The sequence below is a fragment of the Populus alba genome, chromosome 19 (genome assembly GCF_005239225.2).
Source record: "Populus alba chromosome 19, ASM523922v2, whole genome shotgun sequence".
In the NCBI taxonomy this organism is placed as follows: domain Eukaryota; kingdom Viridiplantae; phylum Streptophyta; class Magnoliopsida; order Malpighiales; family Salicaceae; genus Populus; species Populus alba.
Window position 1 is genome coordinate 2,543,006 of NC_133302.1, and position 13,134 is coordinate 2,556,139.

Here is a 13,134-nt window from a genome sequence, read left to right on the forward strand (position 1 = left end):
GAAAATCATGTTTAGGGTTTGAAGAATTTAAGAAAAGTCTAAGAAAATGTTTTTGCTTGGATAAACCATGCATTGTCTTGTACAACTAAGATGCACTGCCTTACTAAAAAAATTAAAAATATTATTGTGTATATGCTGGAGATGTTGTCGGTCCAAGCAAAATTATTCTACATTATCATCTTAAATTTTAAATAACAAAAATCTTAAATTGGTAAAAAAATAAATGTTTTTATGAATATATTAATTAAGTAATGAATAAATTATTTTATATCTAGTAATAATATATTTGATTTAGTATCAAAAAAACTGAAAAAAAAAGAGAATATACAAAAACAAAAAACCTTGGAACACCTACCATTGTGCACTCCATCTATTAAACTAAACTACTCACATATACTTATTTCTATTTTTATATGTTTTTTTTTTTTTCATTTTTAATCTATTTTTTTTAATATACAAATCACTAAAATCATATAAACTTTAATTTGATTGTTAATTTTCATCTCTAGTTTAATTTAAATATATACAATAACAATTACTTTATTTTTTTATAAAAAATATCGAAAATATTAAAAAAAAAAAAGCCAATTGAAACAAGTTTTAAAATAAAAATAGAAACTTTGACAAATCTATTAAATAATAAAGAATGATTTGTTCATGATCTCTTTAATTCTTTGTTTTTAGTCAATTAAACTCTACATTATTAATCAAACCATCTTTAAATTAATCAATTTACATAAATCAAAAAATGTTCTTCCTACCTTAATTATTTCATCCCTTTCTCCCAAATATCCCTAAAATACCCCCAACTAAAACCTAAATTCCTCAACAATACCTCACACACCTAAAATCACTGTTATAAAATCTGGAATGGCTCACGGGTTATTTAACCAACTCTCAATTTATTGATTTTTTTTATTAAAATAATATTGTTTTATTACCCGACCTTAACCGTGTAGGTTTTACTAAAAATACCCAAAGCCTAAGCCCATTTTAGTCACTATATTTCTTAAAACACAAAAAAATGATCCCTCTCTGCAACAAAGCCTGCTGACAACCTTCCCTAGACAGACACCAAAAACAACAACAAAAGACGGCTCATTCCCTCTCTCTCTCTCTCTCTCTCTTTGTCTTTGGTCTTTCGCTTTTTCTCTTCCCTTTCACTATTTTTTTCTGCCATTTCTCTCACCCATTCTTCAAAGCAACAGGAAAGCTACATTTTTTTGTTTTTTGACTCACAAAAGAGCAAGAAAACTGTTTAAGAATATAGCACAGTTGCCAGAAATGTTTCCGCCGGTGCATTTACCGGTATAAAAAGCAAAATGCAAGAGACTCTTCTGGCCACACTATTAGAAAACCCCAAAATCAAAGCCAAAAATAGCAAAGATGTGTCTCTACTAGTCCCCTCACTGTGCCATATAGTGACCACAAGAACCCGATCCCATCCCAACTACCGACACATGACTCCCACGCGTGACGCGATGACCACCACCATCACTTCTCGTATTGACACCGGCTATTCCTTGGTGGAGAAGGTGCTGCCCAATGGGGATATTTATACTAGGGGGTTGGTGGATGGTGTGCCATATGGGAAGGGGAAGTATTTGTGGTGTGATGGGTGTATGTATGAAGGAGAGTGGAGGAGAGGGAAGGCTAATGGACGTGGAAAGTTTTCTTGGCAATCAGGAGCTACTTATGAAGGTTAGTTTAAGTTAGGGAGAATGAATGGTTACGGTACTTCTATTGGTGTAGATGGTGAAGTTTATAGTGGAAATTGGGTGAGTGATAAAAAGCATGGCTTTGGTGAGAAAAGGTATGCCAATGGGGATGTTTATCAAGGTTTGTGGAAGTTTAATTTGTAGGATGGGGAAGGGAAGTATAGGTGGTGTAATGGGAATAAGTATGTTGGTGAGTGGAAACATAGGGTGATATATGGGAAAGGGGTATTGGTTTGGGCTAATGGGAAGAGGTATGAAGGGTACTGGGAAAATAGGGTGCCTAAAGCGAAAGGAATGTTTACATTTGGTAGTGGGAATGTGAATGGGAGAGTTCTTGGTGGTGGTGGAGAGGATTTTAAAGGGGTGGCATTGGATCCAGTAGTTGGGGTTGGGGGAGGGAGGAAGAGGTCATCGGTGGATGGGAATTTTCCTCGAATTTGTATTTGGGAGTTGAATGAGGAGGCTGGTGATATTACTTGTGATATTGTTGATAATGTGGAGGCTTCTATGTTTTATAGAGATGGTAATGATGATGATGGAGGTGGATGTGAGGGTAATGTGCAGCAGCAGCTGCTGCAGCCAGGTAGAAGTTCTTGTAGTTCTATTGATGGTGAGGTTAATAAGAAACAAGGGCAAACGATTTTGAAAGGGCACAAGAATTATAATTTGATGCTTAATCTTCAACTGGGTATCAGGTACTTTCTTACTAGTCAATATGGGGGTTTTTTGGTGGGGTTTTATAGAGTTTGGATTAATAATTTTTCTCCTTTTTTTTGGTAGGCATTCTATGGGGAAGCATGATGCAATAATGAGGGAACTAAGACAATGATTTTGATCCTAAAGAAAAGTTCTGGACAATGTTTCCACCGGAAGGATCAAAGTCTACACCTCCACATCAATCTGTGGATTTTAGATGGAAGGATTACTGTCCCATGGTATTCAGGTATTGTTTTCAGAAATTTTTATTTTTTTTTGCGGATTTTTGGAACATATAATGCTTTATTACTTCATTTTTAATCTTTTGTTGAATGTCCAAGAAAGGAGATATTGAATTTGTCTCTGATTTCCTATGTTATGGTGGTGGTTGGTTTGTTTGGTATTTAGACATCTGAGGGAATTGCTTGCAATAGATCCAGTGAATTACTTGCTAGCGATTTGTGGAAGTGATGCACTTAGAGAATTTTCTTCCCTTAGGAAGAGTGGAAGCTTCTTTTATCTAACTCAAGATGATCGTTTCATGATCAAAACCGTGAAAAAAATCTAAAGTCAAGGTTAGTAATTTAGCTACCCTAAATTCTCAATTCAACATGTTACAAAGCAGCAAATGTATGAAAGTGATTATTACTCAATTAGCAATACTTAAGGCGAGTAATTTGGTTCTATATACCAATTTAAGTCTTAGACACTTATTTTTAATTTTTATCATGTGGATAGATTTTCACAACCTATTGTGAACCATATTCAGGTTCTTATTAAGATGCTTCCAAGTTACTACCAACATGTTTGCCAGTACAAGAACTCCTTGGTAATGAAGTTCTTTGGTGTACATTGTGTTAAACCAGTGGGAGGTCAAAAGGTATAATCATGATGGTGTAGTTTTCATTGAGATGTTCTTTCTACATAATGTAATCATATTCTAATTACTGTTCACAATGCAATGTAATTCCAGACTCGTTTTGTTGTAATGGGAAACCTGTTTTGTTCCGAGTACCGTATCCATAAACGCTTTGACTTAAAAGGCTCTTCTCATGGACGCACAACTGACAAGCTTGAGGGTGAAATTGATGAAACAACCACACTTAAGGACCTCGATCTAAACTTTGTATTTCTCCTGGAACGGTCATGGTTTAATGAACTCATTAGGTAGATTCCACAGCATTGCATTTTTTTCATTTTGTTCCAAGTTTTGCATCCTTTATCTTGTTCTTTGGTGAGGCACTAATCTTGAGAGGTTAACATGTGTTTGTCTTCTGTTCTTTCTTTCTCAGTGAAATTTATAGGGACTGTGAATTCTTAGAAGCAGAGAGAATTATGGATTATAGTCTTCTAATTGGTCTTCACTTCCGTGATGATTACTCTAGTGAGGAGATGATGTCGCCAAATGACAAGCATTTTGGTACATTTCTTTTATCCTGTAATTCTGCTACCTTAAAAATTTACAACAATCGACCTTGAGGTAATTTGGTTTTGTGTTTCGGTATCAGAAAAAAGAAATTCACATCACGAGGAAACATCGATGCGGGGTTATCATTTGCTGCCCAACATGGATTGGGTCATGGAAGGCCGGTATGTATTTTCCTTTTCTGAATTCATGTTTTTGCCCCTCCTAATTGTTAGTGCCTTGCTTTGTTTCTGCTTTCCTTTTCCCAAATCTATTTTCCTTATGTTAGGTTTTAGCCCTTGTATTTTTTACGACAAGCAAAGACATTTTTCCATTCTATCTCTTTTTTGGGAATGTGTGCATGTGAAGTGGTGATAGAGAATTGTGATGAAAGATATGAATCGTCAAGTATAGATGATTATCGCAAAGATTATGCTTAGAGATGTTAAAATGCATGATACATAGTCTATTTTTGGAAATTGGATCTTTGACCTGTTGTTGTTTGCCGGCTTCTTAAATGGTCCTGTTTTTAAATTTAGCTTTCGTTGCTATCAAAAGTCTAAATGTTAGGCCCTGAAGTGGTGTGGCATCTTCTTTTCTAATAGGCATGTGCCACATGTTTAACTTTAGTTGCCTATGGACCCATAGTATGGTTTTGAAAAGCAATGAAGACTGCTTTCTTAAAATATCAATAAATCATCCAGCCAATGAAATTTGAGATATAATTCACAAAAAGTGAAGCTATAATTTGTGTTTGGGCTTTTCTTTTTTAATAATGAATCATTTTCCCTTTCCCACATTGGAGCCCTGCATTTAATTAATGATTTATTCCTTTGAATTCAATTCCTATTTGTTGGAAGGACTCAAAGTGACTTAGGTTGTAGTGGTGAAATTGGGGGTAGTTTGTGGAAACCTTCTTGCTTTCTTAGATAGAAACACACTTTTACCTGGTCTTATTCTAGGCTTTTTTAGATGATCAAATATAAATTATTAATGTGATTGACAACTGAAGCATTGATCTTTAAGTCTGCTCTGTCCTACAATGTTTTTGCCAATAATGATGCCTTAAAACCATGGTTGTAAATCAATGCTATTCTATTTGCCCAGAACATTGAAAATCAATGTGAAAAGGAAAATTAATGATGAAAAGTGTCTTCAAAGCGTAAGATTCGGCTGTGGTTGAGTGATCATTGTCATTGTTATCACATTTTGTTCTTCGTTTTGTTACTTTGAATTTTGGTTATTGTTCTTCGTTTTGTTACTCATATGAAATCATCCGAATGGGGGCAAATGTGCCTGCAAGAGCCGAGCGTGTAACGAGGACTACTGAAATGGATCAGTGCATGGGGGTGGAAGTAACAATTCAACACCTTCACATAATGGTAATGAGATCTTCGATGTAGTTCTTCACTTTGGTATCATTGACATCCTCCAGGATTATGATATCAACAAAAAGCTAGAGCATGCATACTAGTCGTTACAAGTGGATCCCGTTACAAGTGGATCCCACGTCTATCTCAGTTGTTGATCCCAAGTTATACTCGAAAAGATTCCGAGATTTCATACATAGAATCTTCATAGAGGATAAGTAATGGATGGAAAGAAAGAATGGAAATCTATACATAATTTTTCCACTCAGAGATTAAACTCCCGGCGACATCCCAAAAGAAAGTTTTATGGGCGATGCATATTGTGAAGGAAGGGACGTTGATTGCTCAAGGTGTTCAATGTTTATGGCTAAAATTTTTAGAGTAGCCATTATGTGATTTGTTAACTATGGAGAAGGTCTCAAGGGATTTGTTGAGCAATTTGAAGAGTGAAGGCAGGCAACTAGAGCAATGTGTTTTCTTTAGTTTTTAGCAAGCCAAGAGCATAGAAAGTAGAGAAATGGATGCAAAACTAGGGAGGGATTGGAAAATAACAAAGTGTATAGTCAAAAGTAAATACTTCTACAGACAATGTGGGATTAGGATTGAACAAAATTCTTTTTTATGGCATGCTATTCGAAATTTTGAAAAATATGGTTTGCCCCTTGGCCTCTCTCTTTCTCACTCTGATACTGATTGAAAATCAAATAGGGTGTTTGCGTTTTCATTTAGGAAGCCATGTAAAGAAGGGGAAGGGAACCAGAAAGATGTTTCCTTTTGCTCTTGCTCTTTATTTCAATCTCCATATTGGAAGTTTAAAAAACTTTATTGCAATAATACACTTTCACGCTTGGAATGTCTTTTTACGTTCCTTTGAACAGTGCCAAGAAGATAAACAGTACGACAAAGCGATAGGATGGTGATGATCCTAATGGGTTGCTGCTGCTTTTGATTCTCACCCATGGCCATGTCAATCTTTGTGCTATTTTTCCACATCAACAAATCTTAGTTACCTAACAAATAATAATTCAATAAGACCCTTTTGATCCAAAGAAAAAAAAATAATAGAAAAGAAATCACTCCTCACATTAAGATTATTGAGATAATTTGCTAAGAGTTGAGCATATGAAATGTAGTTGATGTAGTCTTTAAAGTTGTATTTCATTTAATTAGACCCTTAATTCTTAATTTAGTGCTATATACTAGAATTTTACTTAAAAACGATAGACAAAGGTAATCCAATTAAAAAAAACAAAACAAGAAAGCACATAAAATCTTTACGAGCCTCTCTCTTTTTGTCTTTTTTACTTTAATCTTCATTTCAATTAGCTTATACGCACACATAAATTATTTTTCTTTTCACATAAATTCTTAGCTATTTATTGTTCTCTCTTCGGTTTTTATATAACAAAATTAAGTTTTTTACCAACCAATTCTTAGCAAAATCATCTATATATAAATGAAAGCATTCACAAAACATTAAAATCTCCCATCATTCATATGGAATACATGAAAGGTTGCATTCATGAAAAAACTCCCCTTTTAAACATCTATTTGAACTCAAAACAATATGTGAGTAAACTTAATTGTCAATTTTAATTAGCACATTAAATCATTGATGAATATGAAAACATAAGAATTAAATACTATTTTCTTAGACTACAAGGATAAATGAATTATTTTCTAAATTAGATTATTGTCATAGGATTTCTTTAGGTATGAGAATTCAAGTTTGGTGTTTTTAACGATGTTTATGTTTTTTTAAATAGTCCCAAGATTTATTATTAATTAGTGTTGGTGCCATGAAGCTAATGATAAACTTGCAAGAAAAAACAAAAGTTGTATATAGAAAAGAAAAAATGCAAAAAAAATATAAAAACCATGCAATAATACATAGCAAGATCTTATAGTCAACACTAACAACACTTTACTTATTAGACTAATTAATGATGCTTTCAGAAATTTCCTATGTATTATTAGTTTTCATCAATTATCTTAAATATATCATAACATTAAACAATGAAGAATCAACTCAAATAGTATATCTCAACTAATAATTTCTTCCTAGAAAACCAATTTATTTCTAACTAAGATCAAAGATTTTCATCTTTTGGAAATACATAGAAGAAGTGAGAAAAAAAAAATAAAACAATATTCATCAAATGTATAAATTACATCATGGATAACAACAACTAGTTCATCCAATTTGAAAGCGGATGGAAAAGATTTCAAAGAGAATTCAATAAACTTCTAAGTTTAGAAAATGATCTTCAAATTCAACTTGTAATACAAAAATACCGTACTGATTTGGAGTAAGTTCAAGCATCTCTCTGTAAAATGATCTTGTGCTAAAAACTCCTGCGTCCAGGTCCTTAGTACCCATAAATACCATCAAATTATTAGAACTTTCAAATTTGAAAAGAAAGTTAGTTGTGTACATGCATTTTGTTATTAGGAACAAATTCCCATCACTTTTAATTAAAAAACTTACTTTATAATAAAAAAAAAAGGTTAATATCACATCTTTTTCATTTTTGTTTTTAAAATATCGAGTTTGAAATAAAATATAAAAACATTATTCAATTTTTTATTTTAATGTAAAAAAACAAAAATCAGTTTTCAATATTTTCTAAATAAACTAAAGTGATTTTAATAGAATATGTTAGTGATTGCTGGCTTTTTGTTTTTCAAAAATTAATTATTAAAGTTATAATTTATTTTTAAGTGATATTCGATAGATCTAATTATTAAAGATAATATTTATTTTTTATATTAAATAAGAAAAATATTATCATAAAATCAAGAAAAAAAAAAACCAAGGAGACTCTAAATATTTAATAAAAAATATTGTTAAAGATAATAGTTAATTTTTTAAGATTAAATAAGAAAAATGTAATAATTAAAGATGATATTTAATCTCTTAAATTAAATAGAATAAAATAGAAATATGTATTCTTACCAAAAAGCCTTAAATATTTAGTATTGTTTTTTTTTTATTAAAGATGATATTTAATTTGTATATTAAATAATAATAATGAAATAATTAAAGATAATATTTAATCTCATAAATTAAATAGAATATAATAAAAATAACTAAATGAAATATGTATTCTTACCATGAAGCGTTGAACTGAGGTTATGGTTTTGCAGCTTCGCAAATAAAAAGTCACTCCATTGCTTAGGTGTAGACGCTGTAATCGAACCACAATGGGGATGAGGAAGCAGATGATACAGCGGTGGTGAAGGCATCACAGTATCTGTTCTCACTGCCAACTCTTCAAATGAATCCGACTTCCCTGCGATCACATGGACCCCACATTCTTTAATGTCTGCGGGTTGGTATGAATCATCGTTGAGCATTGCATTCTCCCATTGGATGATAATACGTGAATAAATGGATAGTTCCAATTCGTCATCTGCACAGTAATCTTTCATTGCCATTTTACTTCTACTTATGTATCTTATAAATCCAGTTTTTGGATGATAATACCATCGCGTACATTTAAACAAGCAAATACCATTGCTATTATTTCTTATAATAATTGTATCGAAAGTGTTCTTATCACCCTTATCAAACCAAAGAACTAAGCCTTGGAAGACTGGAGGTAAATGGAATGACAATGAGCATCCTTCTCCCCTGTAGCTCATCCAATTTGGCATCTCACTAGGAATGGGGCGAATACGAATAAAATACCCGTGACGACCGTTGCACATTACCTGTATAAATATATTATCATAAAATCAAGAAATAAAAAATAAAACCAATCAGACTTTAAATATTTAATAAAAAATATTATTAAAGATAATATTTAATTTTTTAGATTAAATAAGAAAAATAAAAAATATTATTAAAGATGATATTTGTTTTTTTTAAATAATAATAATAATAATAATTGCCTATATACATATTGATTTCAAGGAATGCTGAGAATTTAGATATTAATCAATGTATGTGCCAATTGTGTGTGTTTCTTTTTGTGCGAAAAAGAGACGGAAAGAAATAGTACCTCAACAACGCTCTTCAGTAATTTACTTGGTGAATGACTGCGGTCACCAACATAAATATACCAGAAACAATTACTTAGATCTTCAATGCCCTGAAACTCTTCTAACGAATAAGTTTCATCTAGCTTTATAAGTAGGTTTTTTTTTGGCTCTTTTGGTATTCTTACTCTTTTCAATGATTTGCAATGAGATGCAAACAACATGTGTAAACTTGAGGGAAGATCTGGGATTGATACAAGATATTTGCATTTCTGGACATACAAATACCTTAGCTTGGGAAGGAAGCCGAGCCCAGAAGGAAGGCTAGAGAATTTGTTTCCATCTAGATTCAAATTCCATAAAGCAGACAAACCACTGAAATCAACACAGTTAGTTGTGCGATCAGACAAACCACTATTAGAAAGGTTAAGATGTTTCATTGATATCCATTCAATGAAAGGTGTTGGCAGCCAACGTTTCCAATTCAAAACACCTGCTGAAATCAAAGAAGAACTTGGTGGAGCCGAACGGCATCCACACAATGATAACCTTCTGACATGCTTTAATTGTCCAATTGAAGAGAGAAATTGCTCATTTTCAATCCCATCAGATAACAACTTAGTTAAGGATTCTATATCACCCATGTGTTCCGGCAATTTTTCAAGTTGTGAACACCCAGAAATATTCAAAGTTTTAAGAGACTTTACATTGCCAATGCTTTCAGGGAGATTCTTCAGCCTCCAACATCCCTCCAGATTCAAGAAAACGAGGCCCGTCAAATTTTCAATTGATTGATGCACCTCAACTAAACTCGAGCAACCTTTCAGAATTAGTTTCTCTAGACTTGAACTATGCAAGTCTGGTGTTTTAATAAGGTGCTGAGAATGACTGAGATTAAGGATTTTAAGCTTATCGAGAATCTGTTATAATAGAGAGAAAAATAATGAAAATTAATCATAGAAAGTCATAACATGTAAATATACATACTGGAAAATTTTTGGGAATTGTATCATGTTTTGTACCTTTTTTCCCTTCCATAGTTCTTTAAGGTTATTGTACTGCATATCAAGAATAGCTAGATTGTCCAAGGTAAAATCAGATGGAAAATATTTCAAAGGACATTCATGCCAACAAATCCACATCAACTCTTTAGAAAGCAGTTTGAAGGATCTGGTGAGATGTGCTCCGTTGATTTGGAGTAAATTTAAGAATTTCATTTCTGCAAATGATGCTGTGCTAAGTGATTTATCTTCCGATGCTCTGACATCCAGTGCAAGACCCTCTACAACTTCCGTACCCTAAAAAAATAAAATCAATACAACTTTCATACAATTATTTGTAATAAGTTTGACTAGAAAATACAACATTGAGCTCTTGCGTACCTTGTGCTGCTCAAGTACATTCCATGCATCCTCTTGATTCCAAATTCTTGTCCTGTTTCCAGGTTCTTTTGGAGACGATTCACGAACGACCTCCCTTCCCATGTCTCGTAATAGATCATGCATGGTTACCGTCTCTCCCAATACTTTAATCAGAGACCTTTCATGGAGAGTTTGCAAATCAACTTCTGGATTGTAACCGCAACGGGCCCCTAGCACTTTTGCGACGTACTCTTTCTTTCTATCAATAAAGAAGCAAGCGATGTCAAGGAATGCATTTTTTAGTTCTTCACCGTGCAGTGAGTCATAACTTATTCTAAGCTTTCCTTGAATATCGTGGTTTGGAATTCTTTTCAATTTGTCAATTTCACTTTCCCATCTACCTCTGTTTTTCCCAAACAGACAAGCACCCATAACCTTAAGAGCTAAAGGAAGTCCTCCACAGTAATCAACTGCATCCTTCGAAAGCTTAATATAATCTTTTGCTGGCTTGGAGTCCTTAAAGGCATGCCAGCTGAAAAGCTGAAGCGACTCGTCTGGTTTCAATTCTTCGATCTGATATGTTTGATCTGCTTCACGAAGAACATTTGAATCTCTTGTTGTAATAATTACTCTACTTCCAGGACCAAACCAGCTTCGCTCTCCCATCAAAGCTTTTAGCTGGTCCAGATGAGCCACATCGTCAGCAACAACAAGAACTCTTTTGCAACAAAGTCGCTCTTTGATCAGAACCTTTCCTCTATCATCACAATTGATGTTTGCAACATCCTGTTTTAAAATATCGTGAAGAAGTTGTTTTTGTAAAGGAACAAGACCATTAAACTGTTTTGATGTTTCATTGATATTCGAAAGAAAACAGCTGCCCTCGAATCTATAGCAGAGTTGATTAAATACAACTTTTGCTATAGTTGTCTTTCCTATTCCTGGCATCCCATGTATGCCCACAATGCGTACATCATCTGTTGCAGTACTTAGAAAGTAAAAAATATTGCGAGCAAGCTGATCCATACCTACGAGGTGCTCAGGAACATATAAGTACTTGGGATCTAATTTATTCAACACATCGTTGATAATCCCTTGGATAAATTTTGCATCATCCCTGCTCACAGAAAAAAGGCAAGTCATCGATAGCAAGTCAATTAAGTATGCTAAAAAGAAATATTTTATTACTTCACATTGAAAAATGTAATGTAAAATTACTCCATAAACGTCTGCAAGTGAATCTTAGAGAGAAAAGGAATACCTGTTTGCCATATCATTGAGACTCCATCCAGATAGCTTTCCGGCATCCTCAAGAGCTTTTCTCCACTCCTTCACCAACTTCTGTTCAAAACGCTCTTCATGCTTATCAAATGGCTCTGCAAAACTGCCAGTCTGTTTTCTCACATCTGAAGGATCAATGTGATAGAATATAGGAAGAACAATCTGACCGGTTTTCTTCCTTTTGCACTTCAGAATCTCTACAAGTTCATTGAGACACCATCTAGAAGAAGCATATCCTTTTGAGAAGACAACTATGGATATCTTTGATTCTCGAATTGCCTTGAGAAGATGCTCGGAGATTTCTTCTCCTCTAGGAAGTTCATCATCATCTCGAAAAGTGTGGATTCCTGTTTGGATTAAGGCAGTATATAGATGATCTACAAATGTCTTGCGAGTATCTTCTCCTCTAAAACTCAGGAAGACATCATAGGCCCCTTCTGGTCTAGAACGAGAAGACTCTGGCTCTGTCATTTCAGCTGCAGAATTTAAGGAACAATCAATTAGCAATTGCTGATACATGTGAAGTGATCATCGAGGATAAAACAGCAATTTAAGCTTAAGAATGAGAGAGCATAAGACAATAGCAACTGCAGTTAAACATGGAACAAGCAAAGCTTTCACATTATTGTTAATGGTAAAGACATGAAATTAAAACAAGAAAGAAGCAAAGAAGAGTTAGCTATACCTCTGTATAACAAAGAGTTAGCTATGAAATTGCAGCAATCGGAGAGAGAAGTTTTGCAACTGAAGTTATTGAATCGGAGAAATGGGGTGTTCAAATCGAATCAGCAGTTCATGTATATATAGACAAACACATCTGCCTTTGCTGGCTTTATTTATTGCGAGTGGTTCCAAATTATTACACGTTGGAAAGAATATGTAATGAAAAAACAATTATTGAAACTTTGAAGTAAGATAGTAAAAAGTTGGAAAAATATCAAACAGACTCTTATTGGTAATTTTATGGTAGGTGCAGATCGATTGAGTATCGGTTAAAAGTATGTTTCCTTGAAAATTATTAGCAATGCAATAATTGTCAAAGAATAAATTATTGAGCTGGAATTTAGAGTGGTAACTTTTGTGGTGGTTGCTGATATTGGAGTACGAGTGTTCTTTGGAGTACGGTTGAATTGATATTCTAAAGTAATATCCACATGGTATTCACACTATACCAAGGGACGAAAAGATATCTTTATTTGGGATTTTTTTTTGCGGCTTCTATTTTCCATATTTATCTTTATTTTCCACATCTGAAACGTTTTTTCTATGAAGCAGCTGCGCGCATGCCAAGAAAATGAGAAGATACAAAAGTAAAAGAAGAG

At 33.5% G+C, this 13,134-nt stretch overlaps 3 protein-coding genes and 1 pseudogene across 3 annotated transcripts in view; 1 reads left to right on the forward strand and 3 right to left on the reverse strand.

Annotated features, from left to right (window-relative positions):
- Positions 1-11,783, reverse strand: part of LOC118051963 (disease resistance protein RUN1-like) — a 28,508-nt gene extending 16,725 nt beyond the window's left edge. The window contains exon 1 of the mRNA XM_073406917.1: positions 10,553-11,783. Coding sequence (XP_073263018.1) covers positions 10,553-11,674 — 1,122 coding nt within the window. The 5' untranslated portion in view covers positions 11,675-11,783. The remainder of the gene's footprint in view (positions 1-10,552) is intronic.
- LOC118051981 (phosphatidylinositol 4-phosphate 5-kinase 1-like) lies at positions 1,482-5,466 on the forward strand (annotated as a pseudogene).
- On the reverse strand, positions 7,007-10,093 carry LOC118051970 (disease resistance-like protein CSA1; the record flags this gene model as incomplete). The annotated part of the gene is made up of 3 exons (XM_035062775.2): positions 7,007-7,557; positions 8,303-8,903; positions 9,194-10,093. Coding segments are annotated over 3 exons (1,524 nt in total), but the record flags the coding sequence as incomplete, so codon positions are not given.
- On the reverse strand, positions 11,774-12,283 carry LOC118051974 (toll/interleukin-1 receptor-like protein). The gene has a single exon (XM_035062781.2). The coding sequence runs from the start codon at positions 12,281-12,283 to the stop codon at positions 11,774-11,776; it is 510 nt and encodes a 169-aa protein (XP_034918672.1).
- Positions 12,284-13,134: the final 851 nt, after the last annotated feature.

Excerpts from the sequence above, each read along its gene's own strand:
- LOC118051974 (XM_035062781.2), bottom strand. The coding sequence starts at position 12,283 with ATGACAGAGCCAGAGTCTTCTCGTTCTAGACCAGAAGGGGCCTATGAT.